Source organism: Dipodomys spectabilis, unplaced genomic scaffold (assembly GCF_019054845.1).
Source record: "Dipodomys spectabilis isolate Male_0828 unplaced genomic scaffold, ASM1905484v1 ptg000399l, whole genome shotgun sequence".
NCBI lineage: Eukaryota > Metazoa > Chordata > Mammalia > Rodentia > Heteromyidae > Dipodomys > Dipodomys spectabilis.
Window position 1 is genome coordinate 234,832 of NW_024871076.1, and position 15,376 is coordinate 250,207.

A 15,376-nucleotide genomic window follows, 5' to 3' on the forward strand; every position below is an offset into this window, starting at 1 on the left:
ACCAGACACCGGTAAACTCCAACCACAAGATGGTGATGCCACTTGTGGGCTCTCAGATTGGAGAGGATCGAGATGAGTGACAGGGCGGGGCGTGTTGGGGCATGGCGCACAGACGGGAGGAGGGGTATGTTGGCTTGTGGAAGGGGGTCTTGTTGACTGCTTGCCTACCGGTGGGGGGTTGTGAGGAGGAGGGCGAACGATGACGCGCGGCCCTCACGTGACCCAGAGCTGCAGAGCGACGCAGCCTTGGGTGCAGTCGTCACTCGCGTCTGGCTAGCAGCTCCCCGCCGCCCAGCGCACGGCGGGCTGGCATCGGGCCCGGGGAAAGCGGAGCAGGTAAGGCCCGGGGGCCCGCGCTCCAAGGCCCGGCTCCCTGCAGCTTTGCCGATCGGGAGGCTGTACTAGGAGGGATTGTGGGGATGTGTATGCTGGATTGGGCTCAAGGAGCCTTCGTCTCTGATTCTCCCAAGCCCCCTACCCAGCTAAATCTGTTCAGGGGAACCATGGGCTTTGACAAGGCAGCTGCTGGAGTGTCTCTCAGACAGAAATAGCAGATTGAGGTGTTCATCCTCTCGAAGCGTATTAACTGACCGCACATGTCCTCTGGCGTCCTGCTCATTTCAGAGAAGGGACGTGCCACGGTGGCGTTTGCAAAGAAAATGGTGGGCCTTAGTGACTGGACAGCGGGGTTGGTAGGGGTGGTGTCTCTGAAGGCGGGGGAGGGACGTTTGACAAGCAGATTTCTGAATCTGGAAAAATGAGAATTAGGATCTGTGGCCTGGGAGCTGGCCTAAGCACTCAGTGCCTTTACTCTCTCTTGTCTTTTGGACAATAGTTTGATGTGGCACTGTTTGTGGTGAGGCGAGGGAGGAAGAGAAAACCGCACGGAATCTATGGAGGTTAGTGTGTGAACCGTTCAAATTCTGCACGAATTTTATTACACTCTTAGGTGCTGCTGAATGATTGGGATGCAGGGTGGGGCTACCTGGGGAACTTCCTCTACTGCTTTTTCTTACCAAGCTTTGTAATTTAAATCATGCACCAAAGCCCAATTTAAAAAATAAACTTATATCAATTTATTCATTCCTATTTGAGGTACCACTGACAAAATACAAATTGTATCAAAGAAAATTACTATTATTTTTCAGCCTTGTGGGGGGCAGAGAGAGAGATAATGAATTAGAAGAAGTAAAAGCCCTCCACACATGACATCTTTTTTTCTGGAGATGCCTACAGATGTGTTTCAGGGGAAGCAGATGGCAGTAAGCTATCATTCTGGAGTCTTGGAATCTGAGGGCTTCCATCTTTTCATCACCCTCCAGTTTCCTAGCTACCCATGGCTACCTGGCCATCTTGGTGAAGGAAATGGTGGACTTTGAGAGCTGGGGAATCCTAGAGCCCTACAGGTGGTTTTGAAATAATTCACCTTATTTCCCCCCTTTTTATTTTTTCCTATCTCTGTTTTCTCCTCTACCCATTTCAGTGCTGGGGAAATTCTAAACTCTGCCTGCTAAAAAAATGGGTCTATAAACCCAGAAAGGTTTATATCTGAATGAGGATTTATGTGTTTAGATACTAGGATGTCACACTCAACATTCACCCTTCCTCCTTTTCTCTGTCTATTTCTAGGTCTTCACATAAGCTTGCAGTAGGGCTGTTTGCCACTGGAAATAAGGGAAAGAGGGCAAGACCAGCCTGGAACTATAGAGGTTGGTGTTAAAATGGGCTATGCCTGGAGTGACAAGAGAGGGTAGGCTAAGCAGGTGGCTGAGACTTGATTTCAGGGCAGGAAATGGTAGGGATATTTTGGTGAGAGTATACTAGGGTATGACTGATGAAGTATTGCAAGATGAGATATATTAATAAATTGGAAATGGACCCTGACAAGGCAAATATTGGGGTCAGTAATTTCGGTGCTTATTTTATTAAGGACTTAATCTCCTTTGCCTCCTGGCTTTTTACTTTTCCACAGATTTGCCTGAATGCCTCCTTGAGAGCTTGATATCACTGAAAACAAAGAAATAAGGAGGAAATTGCCTCTGATCATTAAAGACTGGTGAGTGGGGACTGCCCGGGTATGCTTGTAAGAGTAGGTTAGTGGAGTCCATTATGCATTTGGTAAAGGCCAGTGACCAGTCTGGAGGACCCTCAACCTTTCTCTTTCCCAGCTACCTTTCTCAGTATCCCTGACACCCCAAAATCCTCACTTTAATTCTGGTAAAGGAAAAAGGGTGGCAACACCTGGAGGATTGGGTGGACTGGAGTAAACAGGTAGTTTGCTCATAATAGTTCCATTAAGAATAAACTCTCCACTCCTATCTCTTGCTTCCTTTGTCTCCCTATCCCTAGGTCCAAAGATCTTAGGAATCTATATATCTACTTTAAGGTGTATCACCACACAAGAGAAGGAAAGAAGAAAGAACTTTCTTGGATTGTTACAGGTTGGTATGACAATGGGAACCTGTGGGAATGGTGACCAGAGTAAGTCTGGCAAAATGTAGGTCTGAAGGCTTCTCTGCCTCTTCTATTCATCATTAGCCTTCCTACCATCTTTCCTGCTGTTCATTTGGAGTATGGAAGTACCCTGATGGAAAATTGCTGGGCATTGGGGAAAGTGGAAAAGGTGAATGAAGGAATGGGAAGTTTGCGAATCATCCTCTTCTCCCAACCACATAACTTTCACCCTTTCTTGTTCCTCTGTGTATCTATCTGTATGGTGTGGTAGAATTAGATGAGAAATTTTAGTTCATTTCCTTCCTCCACTTCTAGGTCTACCTCCAGTGGCAGCTGTAGTGGCCTTTGAGTGGCTGAAGACCAGCACCCTCACAGGCCTACACCCAGATCTATCACCCTCTTTCCCCAGCCCAAGTGAGCCCCCTTGTACTTTGTTCGTGCCTTCTGCAGGGGTAATTACATGGGCCGTGTACAGGAAGTGGGCTGGGCAACTGCAGGACTGGTGATTTGGGCTGGCACCTGCTACTACATTTACAGATTAACAAAGGGAAGAGCTCAGAGTGTGAGGAGACCTGCCAGAAATGGGTCCCAAGTCAAGATGGAGACTGTGGTTGGGGTACAGAGCCAGACCTTGGCCAAGGATGAAGCCATGGCTGGGTCAGAGATTGAGATTAGACCCAAGGCCGAAACTGGAGCAGGAAGTGGGCCCAGAGCTGAAGTAGAGACTAAGGTCACTGTTATAGCCAGACCTAAAGCCAGCTCTCAGGCCAAGTCAATGACTGAGGCAGAGAGAGAGATTCAATCTGAGGCCAACTCAGTGTCTGGAACATTGGTGGAGACTGAGGCAGTGTCTTTGACTGAGGTCAAAGCCCAGGAAGTGGCCATGAAAGAGGCAGTGACGCAAACTGATACTGAGGCTAAGGGAGTAGGCAAGAAAGAGGCAGTGACCCAGACCAAGGCAAAAGCTTGGGCACTGGTTGCTAAAGCAGAGGCCAAGAAAGAAGCAATGACCCAGACGAAAGCTGAAGCTCGTACATTGGCTGAAAAAGAGACAGAGATTAATCGAGTGATGGTAACACAGAGTGAGGTCTTGACAGTGACCAGGGAAGTGGTCAAAATCGAGACCATGAACAAGACTGCAATTGTGGCTGAAACCAAGTCAAGATCCCTGGAAGAGTCTGTGAGTGTGGTTAAGACTCAGCCTAATGCTAGGCCTGGTGTCACATTTGATGCTAAGGAAAATCCCAATAACATGACCAGGGCAGTGGCTGGATTGGATGTGAAGTACAGTGTACAGTCTCAGGCTGTACCTAAGATCCAAAATGATGGCATGTCTGTTGCTGAGGTTGATACGGGGAGTAATGTTCATGCCATGTGTAAGGCAGAGGCAGGAGCAAGCACAAGAACCTGTATAATACAACCTCAGACTGTGGCAAAGAAACAGACTTTGGAAACATCTGGCACCAGGCCTAATGACAAAGGAAATACCAATGGCATAGCTAAGGCAATGACTGGACCTGACATAAGAGCTGCTGCCCAGTCTCAAGGTGTAATTGGTGCTCAGGTTGCAGCAATGCCTAATGCCTGGGTTAAAGGTAGAGGCAATTCTAATGTCATGGCTACAGCAGAGGCCAGGACAAATCTGAGAGTCAATTCACATGCTGAGGCCTTGCCTGATACCAGGGATAACACCAGAAGCAATTCCAATGTCATGGCTAAGGCAGGGGCTGGGATAGACATATTGTCTTGTACTTGGCCTCAGCCTGTGACCAATGTTCTGGATGATGCCTTGCTTGACAACACAATCAAGGCTAAGGACAATGTCAGTGCCATGTCTAAAGAAGGCACTCAGGCTTTGGGCCAGAGCCCTAGTGAAGCCTTACCTAACACTAAAGCTAAGGCTAAGGGCAAAGCCAAAGCCAAGTGTAAGACAGTGGCTGGAACAGACATAAAACCCTGTGTCCAGCCTCAGCCTGGGGCCAAGACTCAAGCCGAGGCCTTGTCTGATTCCAGGGTTGATGGTAGAGTTGATTCTAATGCTATTTCTAGAATCGGGGCTAAGGCAGACCAGAGGGCCTATGGTCATCCCCAAGCTATGAGCAGCTCTCAGAATGAGGCCTTGTCTGGTACCAGGAATAAGGTTAAGAGCAATCTTAATGCTTTGCCTAAGACAGAGGCAGAGGCAGCTACAACAAGCTCTGCCTATCACCAGATTGTGGTCACTTCTAAGAGTGACATCTTGACTGGAGCCAAGAGTAAAGTTAGGGGCAATCGCAATGCTGTGCCCAAGTCAGGAGCTGGGCCAGAATCAGGGGGCTCTGTCCAGCCCCAGATTCTACCCAATTCTCAGGGTGAGGCCTTATCTGGTGCCAAAAATAAGGTTAAGGGTAATGCTATGGTTAAGTCAGAGCCTGGGGTGGGTACAACAGGCTCTACCTATTCCCAGGCTATGGCCATTTCCCAGGGCACAGCTTTGACTGGTGCAAAGTCGAAGGTCAAGGGCAATTCCAATGCTTTGTCTAAGTCAGAATCTGGGGCAGGAATGGTCACTGCTCATCCTAAAGCTGTGACCAAGTCCCAGAGTGAGACATTATCTGGTGCCAAGAGTAAGATCAGAGGAAATTCCAATGCTATGTCTAAAGTAGAGCCTGGAACAGAGACAATGGACTCTAACAAACCTCAGGCTATGACCACTTCCCATGGTGAGAACTTGCTTGGTGCCAGAAATAAGGTCAGGGGCAATACCAATGCTGTGCCTAAGTCAGAGGCTGGGGCAGGTATGGTGGGCTCTACTCAGCCTCACGCTGGGGCCAGTACCCAGGCTGGGATCTTGCTTGGTGCCAGAAATAAAGTCAGGGCCAATCCCAATGTTGTGCCTAAAGCAGGATCCAGGTCAGGCACAAGAGGCTCTGCTCAGTCTCAAGCTGTGGCCAGTTCCCAGGATGAGGCCTTACTTGGGGCAAGGGACAAAGCTCCGTCCAATTCTGTAGCAGCTGCCACAGCAGAAAATGTAGCTTATGCAAGGCCTGAGGCTGAGGTTGTGCCCACTTCTGAAAGTGAGAGTGGGACAGGTGCACAGATGTGTGGGAGGACTCAACCTAACATTCATGACTACTACTGGAATGGGATTGGTGTTGAAGATTGGATTGCTGCTGAACGGTGGATTAAATTTAGGTTTCAGACCATTGATGGAGACTGGGAGAACAGTGTATCTTGGGCTGATGAAGAGAATGAAGCCAGTATTGGGTCCTGGAGTGGGACTGGTGATAAAACTGGTGTTGTTAGTTCCTGGGCTGTGGCTTGTGATGAGACCAGTATTAAGTCTTGGACTGGAGCCAGAACTGAAAATGAGGTTCCTCTTGGGTCCTGGGTGGGAGCTGGAGACCAGGCTAGTGGAGGGCTCTGGGCTGGTGCTCAAGCTACTGAGGGGGCATGGGCTGGGGACAGAACCAGTGGAGTTTCCTGGCCTGGGGCTGTGAATCAGGCCAGTGGGGGCACTTGGGTTGTTTCTGGGAATCAGGCAATTACAGGGCCCTGGGCTGTGAGTCAAGTTAGTGATGGGTCTTGGCCTGGAGTTCAAGCCACTGGAGTGTCTTGGGTTCTGGACCAGGCTACTGGGACTTGGACTGTGGCAGAGAACCAGGCTGCTGCAGTGTCCTGGACTGGAGCTGGAAATATAGTTAGTATTGGGTACTGGACTGGAGCTGTGGACCAGACTACTGGAGCAGCCTGGGTGGGGGTTAGTGATCAGTCTTGTGGTGAGACCAAACCCAGATATGAGGATCAAGCTGGCCAAAAAGTATCCTGGGATGGCACTAGTGGCCAGGCCAGTGGAGGGTCTAGGTTGGGACCTGAGGACCAGTCAAGTGGAAGGTCTTGGACTGGAACTGTAGACCAAGCCAGTGGAGGGTCCTTACTTGGAAGTGTAAACCAGTCTAGTAGTGGATCCTGGGCTGGCACTGGGGACCAGGCTAGTGGAGGACCTATGTCAGGGTCTGCAGACCAGGCCAGTGGTGGGTCCTGGGCTGGAACTAGAAACCTAGCTGGAGGAGGATCATGGACTGGGACTAGTGATCAGTCTGATGGTGGATCAAAGTCTAGTTTTGAGAATCTGGACAGCAATGGAGGGACTTGGACTGGAGCTAGTGGCCAAGCTGATGGAGTACCCAAGTCTGGAACTGAGAATCAGTCTAATGGAAGATCCTGGGCAGATTCTGGTGGTCAAATCAGTGGAGGGTTCTTGTCTGTGGGCCAGGTCAATGGAGAGTCCCAGGCTGGGTCTGGTGACCTGGCTAGTGGTGGAACAAAGCCATTATTTGAGAACCAGTCCAGTGGAGGAAGATGCTGGACTGATGCTGGGAACCAGTCTGGTAGAGAATCTGGGCTGGGAACCAGGGACCAGTCCAGTGGAAATTCTTGGCATGGCACTGGAAACCAGGGCAGTGGATGGTTCTGTGCTTATACAGGGAATCAGACCAGTGGAGGAGGGTCTTGGAGTGGGTCTGGTGGTCACGGTGTTGGAGGGTCCACTCCAGGGCCCATAAACCAGTCTAGTGGGTCCTGGGTTGCCACTGGAAATCAGATCAGTGGAGGGGCCTGGATTGGGCCCGGAGATCAGGCTGGTAGCTCTTCCAAACCTGGATTTGATGGTCAGGCCATTGGAGGTGGGTTCTGGTCTGGTGCTGGGGACCAGGCTAGTGGAGTGTCCAGGCCAAGGGAGGATCAGTCCAGTGCAGGAGTTTCCTGGGGTGCAACTGGTGGCCATGTCATTGGATTGAGTAGACCATGCCCCACAGACCAGTCAAGTGGTGGGTCCTGGACTACCGTTGGGAGTCAGGTCAGTGGAGGGCCCTGGGTTGGGCATGGAGAACAGACTGGTGGCTGTTCCAAACCTGGATTTGATGGTCAGGCCTGCAGAGGCGGTTCCTGGACTGGTGTTGGGAACCAGACTAGTGAAGAATCCTGGGTTGGGCCTAGGTCTGGCAATGAAGCCTGTGGAGCTTCTAGACTGAGCCATGAGGACCAGGCCAGTGGAAGATTCTTAGTCAGTGCTGAGGTAGAGGCTAATGAAGGATTCTGGTTTGGGCCTGGAAGTGAAGCCTTTGTAGGGGCTTGGTGCTGGACAGGGCAAAACTCTACTATTGTTCCCATGCCTGTTGGTAAGAATGGAGCCACTATTCAATCCACATCAGGGACTGAGCAAGTGACCAGCATTAGTTCTGGGTTGGGTGATGAGAACAAGGCCACTACTGGGTCTTGGATAAGATCTTCAGGGGCAGCTTATATGGGTGCTTGTTTGGGGGCTGCAGCAGCTCAGGCTGGAACTAAAACTGTGATTGAAGCTGGAACTGTGGCTGCATCTAAGGCTGGAGCTGAGGCTGTGGCTCAGGCTAAGGTTGAAGCTGTGACAGAGGCTGAAGTGGCAGAGGCTGGGGCTGAAGTTACAGCTGTTGCTGAGACTGAGATTGTAGCTGAGGCTGCAGTAGAGGCTGGACCTGAGGCTGCAGCTAAGGCTGGGGTTGAGGCTGAGACTGTGACCAGGATGGGGTCTTGGTCCTGGAATTCAGATCTGAGTACTATTAGGTCTAGATTTGAAACCAAGGAAGAGGCTGGCACTAAGGCCCGGTTGGGATCTTGGTTCTGGAATGTACAAGAGGCTGGTGCTGAGGCTAGGATGGGATCTTGGCCCTTGGTTGGAGAAAAGACCCCTAAAGGGTTTAGGCCTGGAGCTAAGGAAGAGGCTGGTATTGACACCAGGAAGGAATCTTGTCTCTGGGATGTGGATTTGAGTGCTAAGAGATCTAGGCTTGAGATTGAAGAACAATCTGGTACTGAGGCCAGGATGGAATGTTGTTTCTGCGATATGCACTTGGCCATTAAAAAACCTAGGCTTGAGATTGAGGAACCGGCTTGTACTATGTCCAGCATGGGATCTTGTCTATGGGATGTGGATTTGGCCATTAAAAAACCCAGGCTTGACACTGAGGAAAAGGCTGGCACTGAGGCCAAGATGGGATCTTGGTCCTTAGATAGACTTGTGACCACTACAGGATGTAAGTTTGGAGCTGAAGGAGGAACTGGTGCTGCTAGGATGGGATCTTGTCTCTGGGATGTGGATTTGACCACCAAAGACTCTAGGCGTGAAACTAAGGAAGAGACTAGAGCCGAGGCTAGGAAGGGATCTTGTCTTTGGGATGTGGATTTGACCTCTAAGGGGTCTAGGCTTGAGCCTGAGCAAGAGGCTGGTGCTGAGGCCAGGCCAGGATCTTGTCTCTGGGATGTGGATTTAACCTCCAAAAGTTCTGGACTTGGGGCTGAGGAACAGGCTGGTGCTAAGGCAAGGAAAGGATCTTGTCTCTGGGATGTGGATTTGACCACTAAAGAGTCTAGGCCTGAGACTGCGGAAGAGGCTGGTGCTGAAAATAGGACGGGATCTCGTCTCTGGGATGTAGATATGACCAATAAAGGGTCTGGACTTGTGAGTGAGGAAGTCGCTGGTGCAGAGGCCAGGATGGGATCTTGTCTCTGGGATGTAGATCTGACCACCAAAGGGTCTAGGCTTGAGACTGAAGAAGAGGCTGGTGCTGAGACCAAGGTGGGATCTTGTCTCTGGGATGTAGATATGGCCAATAAAGGTTCTGGTCTTGGGTCTGAGAAAGAGTTTGATGCTGAGGCCAAAATGGGATCTCGTCTTTGGGATGTGGATTTGACCACTAAAAATTCTAGTGTTGATACTGAGGAAGAGGCTGGTGCTGAGGCCAAGACAGGATCTTGTCTTTGGGATGTAGACATGACCAATAAAGGTTCTAAGTGTGGGACTGAGGAAGTGGCTGATACTGAGGCCAGGATGGGATCTTGTCTCTGGGATGTAGATCTGACCACCAAAGGGTCTAGGCCTGTTGTTGAGGAAGAAGCTGGTGCTGAGGCCAGGATGGGGTCTTGTCTCTGGGATATGGATTTGAGCACCAAAGGGTCTACGTTGGGATCTGAGAAGGAGGCTGGAGCTGAGGCTAGTATGGGGTCTTGTCTCTGGGATGCAGATCTGACCACCAAAGGGCCTAGGTTTGGAGCCGAGAAAGAGACTAGAGCTGAGACCAGGACAGGGTCTTGTCTCTGGGATGTAGATTTGACCACCAAAGAGTCCTGTCTTGGGGCTGAGGAACAAGCTGGTGCTGAAGCTAGGATGGGATCTTGTCTCTGGGATGAAGATTTGACCACTAAAGAGTCTAGGCTTGGGGCTGAGAAACAGTCTGGATTAGGATTTTGGATGAGGATGGCTAGGAATGTAGATGAGGATGAGCTAAGTGGAACATCCAGCCCTGATATTGAAGAGATCAGTTTAAGGTCTTTGTTTTGGGCTGACGGTGAAAACAGCAATGAGCTCAGCTCCAAGAGTGAAAAAGATGTCAATTCTGAATCTTGGACTGGAGATAAGGACAGCATTAAAGAACAGTTTGAGGCTGGTTATGGAGTAGATATAACTTCTTGGTTCTGCACTGGTAATGAAAACAGAAGTGAAAACAAATCTACAGCTAAGGATAAAGCCAAGTCAGCTGAGTCAAGAGGCACATATCCATCCATGGTTCCTGGGGCAGGAATGGGATTATGGGATGGAGCCATGGTCTGTTCACAAGCAAAGTTTCTACAACAAACTGAGGCCACCTTTCTAGGTAAACATGAGTGCAAAAAACAGATGAAGCATGGGGATAAAACGCGGGCCTGGTCCTGCCGCTGTAAACGTGAAACCAATATAGATCCACAAGATCTTGAAAAACTGATTTGCATGATCGAGATGACTGAAGATCCTTCTGTTCATGAGATAGCCAACAATGCTCTGTATAACAATGTTGATTATCCTTATTCTCACGACATTGTTCGCAATGTAGGTGGAATCTCAGTTATTGAGAGTTTGTTGAGTAATCCTTATCCCAGTGTTAGACAGAAGGCTTTAAATGCACTGAATAACATCTCAGTGGCTGCTGAAAACCACAGAAAGGTTAAAACATACTTAAGCCAAGTATGTGAAGATACTGTCACCTATCCATTGAATTCCAATGTGCAGGTGGCTGGACTGAGATTAATAAGGCATCTGACTATTACTAGTGAATATCAGCATATGGTTACAAATTATATTTCAGAATTTCTTCGTTTGTTAACTGTTGGAAGTGGAGAAACTAAAGACCATGTTTTGGGAATGCTTGTGAATTTCTCTAAAAATCCATCGATGACAAAAGATTTGCTCATTGCCAATGCACCAACAGCCCTTATTAACATTTTCAGTAAGAAGGAGACAAAAGAGAACATTCTTAATGCTCTTTCACTATTTGAAAATATAAATCACCATTTTAAAAGAAGAGCAAAAGTATTTACCCAGGACAAGTTCAGTAAAAATTCTCTTTATTTCCTATTCCAACGACCTAAAGCCTGTGCCAAGAAACTTCGAGCCTTAGCAGCAGAATGCAGTGATCCAGAGGTGAAAGAAAAAGTTGAGATATTAATAAATAAACTCTGATTGGCTGTATATTCCCAAATTTGAGTAACGTTTTGGTTTTGTAGTCTGGAAGCAATACACATTGTAAATTTCATTGTAAAACTGATGTGACTATGAGGGTCTATAGCTGGACCATTTTTATGAACAACAAATGAATTCAAACTTGTACTGGAAATATATGTGTAAATTTTTATCTTGTCTGGCTTGAGATATTTTTAGTATGCTTCATGAGCAGAAACTGAACTGATTCTTCATAAGTAAGGTAATTTTAGTCCTTTGTGTGGACTTATGTTTATACATTTGAGACTTTATTTTTATGTCATCAATAAAGTTGTGTGTTTTAAGCAGAAAAAAAAGACATTGTCTTTGTCTTTTGGATTTATGATCTGTTTGGAAAGATAAGACATGTGGGAACAGAAAGTAACAAAATCAGGAGCCTGCGGTCACTCATGGGTCAAGTAGATGCTTTCCATCAGTGCTGAGAGGCAGCAGAAGCTGCTGTATACAACAGTGCACAGGAGAAGTTTTACAGAGGAAGGGGAATTTAAGTAAGCAAGGTTTGAGAATAATATACAAAAGATCAAAAGGACACCTAAGGAGGGAGGAGGTGCAGTATAAGAAAGACATAGAGATGGGAAGCATGCTCTGTAGAAGAGGCTGGCTGGCTGCCTGCAATGGAAAGTTTCGGGAGACAAGTAAGGATATAGAATTGGCAAGTTGATATGAATTCTATCCATGGACCATTCCTTATTGCTATAATAGGTTATATGATTGTTGTGCCATCTACCCTAGGAAGACAACAAGGAATTTTATAACTAGAGGAATGACAGGGTGAAAGGAAAACAATATAATTCGTTTATGTGCAGAATGGGTCTAAGTTAGGGCAAGGACAATAAAGGTGACTGAAGATTGGAAAAGCAGCTAGGAAGTTACTACCATAATCAAGAAAAAGATGATTAAGGCATGAAATTTCACTAGTGGTCACAGGGATGGTAATGGTTGGATGGGATCAAGAGATTCTTGAATGAATTGGCGCTTTAGGACATACAGAGATGGCCAATTTTATTTTAGGATCCTGAGAACCTTGAACATATTTTCTTTTCTGGCCAACTCTGGTATCTTTGTAAAAGAATGAGAGAGTTGTTTTGAAATAAGAAGGAAACATTGATGAAAGAAGAATCCATTTTAGTACTTGTATCACATTTTTGTAAGGTGATTGGGGGTGGGGCTTTTATGAAACCATTGATAGTGCTGTTAGGATCCATAAAGGAAAAAGTCCACTCCTTGCCTACTTCATAGTTTTGGTAAGGGATTAGGGGAGGAGAACTCAAACTGAGCACACAAAGTACAAGGCCCATTGAAACATGTTTCACAAGTCTTCAAGATGCTCATGCCTTTACCCAATAATTCTACTTGTAGAAATCTGTTCTTGTGAACTAATTAAACAATAGACTTGTAAAAAGCTGCAAATCTTCAAATTGTATAGAAGGATGCCAATGTACAAATGACCCATGACTGAGAATAGGCAATTGCTTAAATAAATTAAGGTATATTTGTACATCGAAATATTCTGCAGCCACTTAACATGTCGATGGACATCTGTATTTATTATGCAAAAATCGAGAATATAAATTTAAGTAGAAAAATAGGCTGTAAAAGCATGTAATATATTTGTATAAATTTATTTGGCAGTACTTGGCTTTGCACACAAATTTTTATTGCAAAAGAATACTATAGTAGATTCTGCCAACTGCTTCCCTGATCTCTCATCAGGAATAGAGAACTTGTTTAATTTGCTACAAGTGCTTCTGGTGATAGCTCTCAACTGTCACCTCTTCAGAAATTGCTTCAGTTGAAGACAGCTACCTCCTCCAAGGTCATACTCTCTCTTCCAGTTATGTCCAGTTATGGATGGCCATAACCTTCTTGTCCCAAACTGGGACAACTTAACTTCTCCCTCTGTCCAATCCTGCTTCCTTCTTTTCCCTTCCACAGGTGTTTCTCTCAAAGGGTATTCCCTAATAAAAGCCCTTCATGCTGATCTCTGTTTCTGAGTCTCCTCCTTGGAAAGCCAACCTGCAAGAATCGGTACAAGAAGCTGTTCAAGAAACAAACATTCTGATGAAATTTTGGAGATGGATCACCTGCTGACCAGTTGTCAATGAGCATCCAATCATTGGTGGTAGGTGGAGTAGGTAGGCTCATGGAATGAGGTGGCAGAGAACTCATTAAGAGCCTTTGCTGGTGGTGTAGTGGGGTGGCATACTTGTGGCAGATTGAATGCATTGTCTAACGTCATATATAGAACTTACGAGAAATACATGGGACATATCAAAGGTAAGGAAGACCAGAAAATTTGAGTAGTTATTGCTAAGCTTGATTAACCTCTATAAAAAGTAATAAAAAAGGTAGTAATCAACTAGTAAAAGCTACATTTGAAAACCTGAGGCATTTGTTTAAAGAATATAAAGAGGCTTTCATTTTTTTTTCATGTAGAGAAGAGAAATCCAAGGAGCAGACAAGATATATTGCTTCAAAGAAAGTTAAAATCTTAACCAAGACAAATCTTCTGTGCCAAGGATCTCTTGATTTATATTCCTGAAAACCTTCCATTCCTAGATTCTCCTGAAAAATGTTTTACTCCTCTTTCTCCTGAAACATAACATGGATTTCCCTTGGAAGCTGTCTTTACCTCCTATCCTGGCCATTGGGTCTGTATCTAGGAGACAGTATAACATACGAGTATAACATAGCTGGAAACATACTGGCTATAATAAGAAACAAAAGAATAGATTGGCAAAGTGCTACAGGTGTTGAGGGAGCTGCAATTTAAGTAGCTTGATTTTGAGGGGCTAGAATATAAAATGAGGTACAGGAACATGGAATCCATTTGAGAGTGCTTTCCCAGGGTACAAGATTTAACATCCTGACAAAGATTCCGTCAGATGACGTGAACTCACTATGAGAATGATTCCTCAAAGTATGGGGAAAAATACCCCACCCCATAAAATGAGGCTGTGGTGACAAATGGTAAAAGCAGAGAATGATAGAATGAATATATTATGTACATCAGAAAGTCCTCTAGAAGACTGTATGCTATAAAAGATCCCCAAGGACATACTATTTACCAAAGCTGTGAGGAATGTGCTGGTAGAGGAGCAACAGGATCGCTAAGAAGTTCAATGATGGTGTTCCTCTGTAGGCTAGTGCTTGAAGTAGTAATTGAGGATGTTATAGAAGGAGGATTCATGTTAGAAATGGTGATGAGGGCCTAAACAATAAAGATAGGATGGCTGTACTTAATTTCAGAAGTGATGTGGATACAAATACACCACAGGGTCAGCATGTTAAGTGGAGAGGTCTAACTTTCAAATACCTACAGAGATGACTAATAGAACATAGTGTATCAGGTGTATGGATAGTTAAAAGCTGTTAATAATGCATAGACAACCTAATATGCACAATGCCCTGGAAAAAAATAGGCAGTTAACAATCTGCAATTAACCCATGCACTCAAAAGATACCAAAAGTGGTTGGTTAGGAGTCTGCAGAAAGTTGTAATCCCTTGCCCAGTGTCTGGTCTCAAATCAGTTTTTGATTCGAAGAACACTGAAGGAGTGTTTGGGTACTTAAGAGGAAGTACTCCCACAATGTATAGTGGTGCATTCTCTAGTCCTTCCATGGATTCAGGAAACTGTATGCCAAGTCATGGGGCTTGAACTCAGGGCCTGGGTGCTGTCCCTGAGCCTCTTTGTGCTCAATGCTAGTGCTCTACTACTTGAGCCACAATGCCACTTCTGGCTTTTTCTCAGTAGTTTATTGAAGATAAGAGTTTTACAGACTTTCTTGCCTGGGCTGGCTCCAACCCATGATCCTCAGATCTCATCCTCCTGAGTACATGGTATTACAGGCATGAGCTGCTGGTGCCTGATTTAACCCAAATTTTTGAGGACAGATTGACACTAGTTCTAAACTGATAATGATACTCAGGGATCTAAAATGTCATCATGGCTACCCAGGTCTAAATGAGGTTATGGGAGCCAGGTATTATCCTGTTTCAGATTTGGCTCACAGTGAATCTACTGGGTCCACAGCCCCATCAAGTTGTTATTTTTCTAGTCTCTAAATGTGTAAATATGCCTAGTCGTTTCTTGTAGTACCATTGTAGTTGGCCTGTGCAATCAGAACTATTTGTAGATGAGAAAGCTAAATGAATTCTTCTGAAACTACACTACCTATTCCTTGGTCAAGATAGTGAATGAAATCATATAACATCCTGGGGAGAGGGTGGTAGAAATTAGTGCTACCTTGAAAACAGAGAATGTAAAGATATGGTCTCATATTTTTATTTAGTTCATCAGTTTAGCCTGGAAAATGTAGGTAGTGCTGGTGGTTAATAGCACACTATTGCAATAGCCATGCCAGATATAG

General features: G+C 46.0%; 1 protein-coding gene across 1 annotated transcript; it reads left to right on the forward strand.

Annotated features, from left to right (window-relative positions):
- The first annotated feature begins 231 nt into the window (after window positions 1-231).
- On the forward strand, window positions 232-11,284 carry Armcx4 (armadillo repeat containing X-linked 4). Its single transcript, XM_042667404.1, has 6 exons — window positions 232-336; window positions 836-899; window positions 1,630-1,709; window positions 1,973-2,056; window positions 2,350-2,441; window positions 2,770-11,284. Exon 6 carries the CDS (start codon window positions 2,915-2,917, stop codon window positions 10,964-10,966), a length of 8,052 nt encoding a protein of 2,683 aa, XP_042523338.1. The 5' UTR covers window positions 232-336; window positions 836-899; window positions 1,630-1,709; window positions 1,973-2,056; window positions 2,350-2,441; window positions 2,770-2,914; the 3' UTR covers window positions 10,967-11,284.
- Window positions 11,285-15,376: the final 4,092 nt, after the last annotated feature.

Coding starts and splice junctions, on each gene's coding strand:
- Armcx4 (XM_042667404.1), top strand. CDS start 2,915: ATGGGCCGTGTACAGGAAGTGGGCTGGGCAACTGCAGGACTGGTGATT.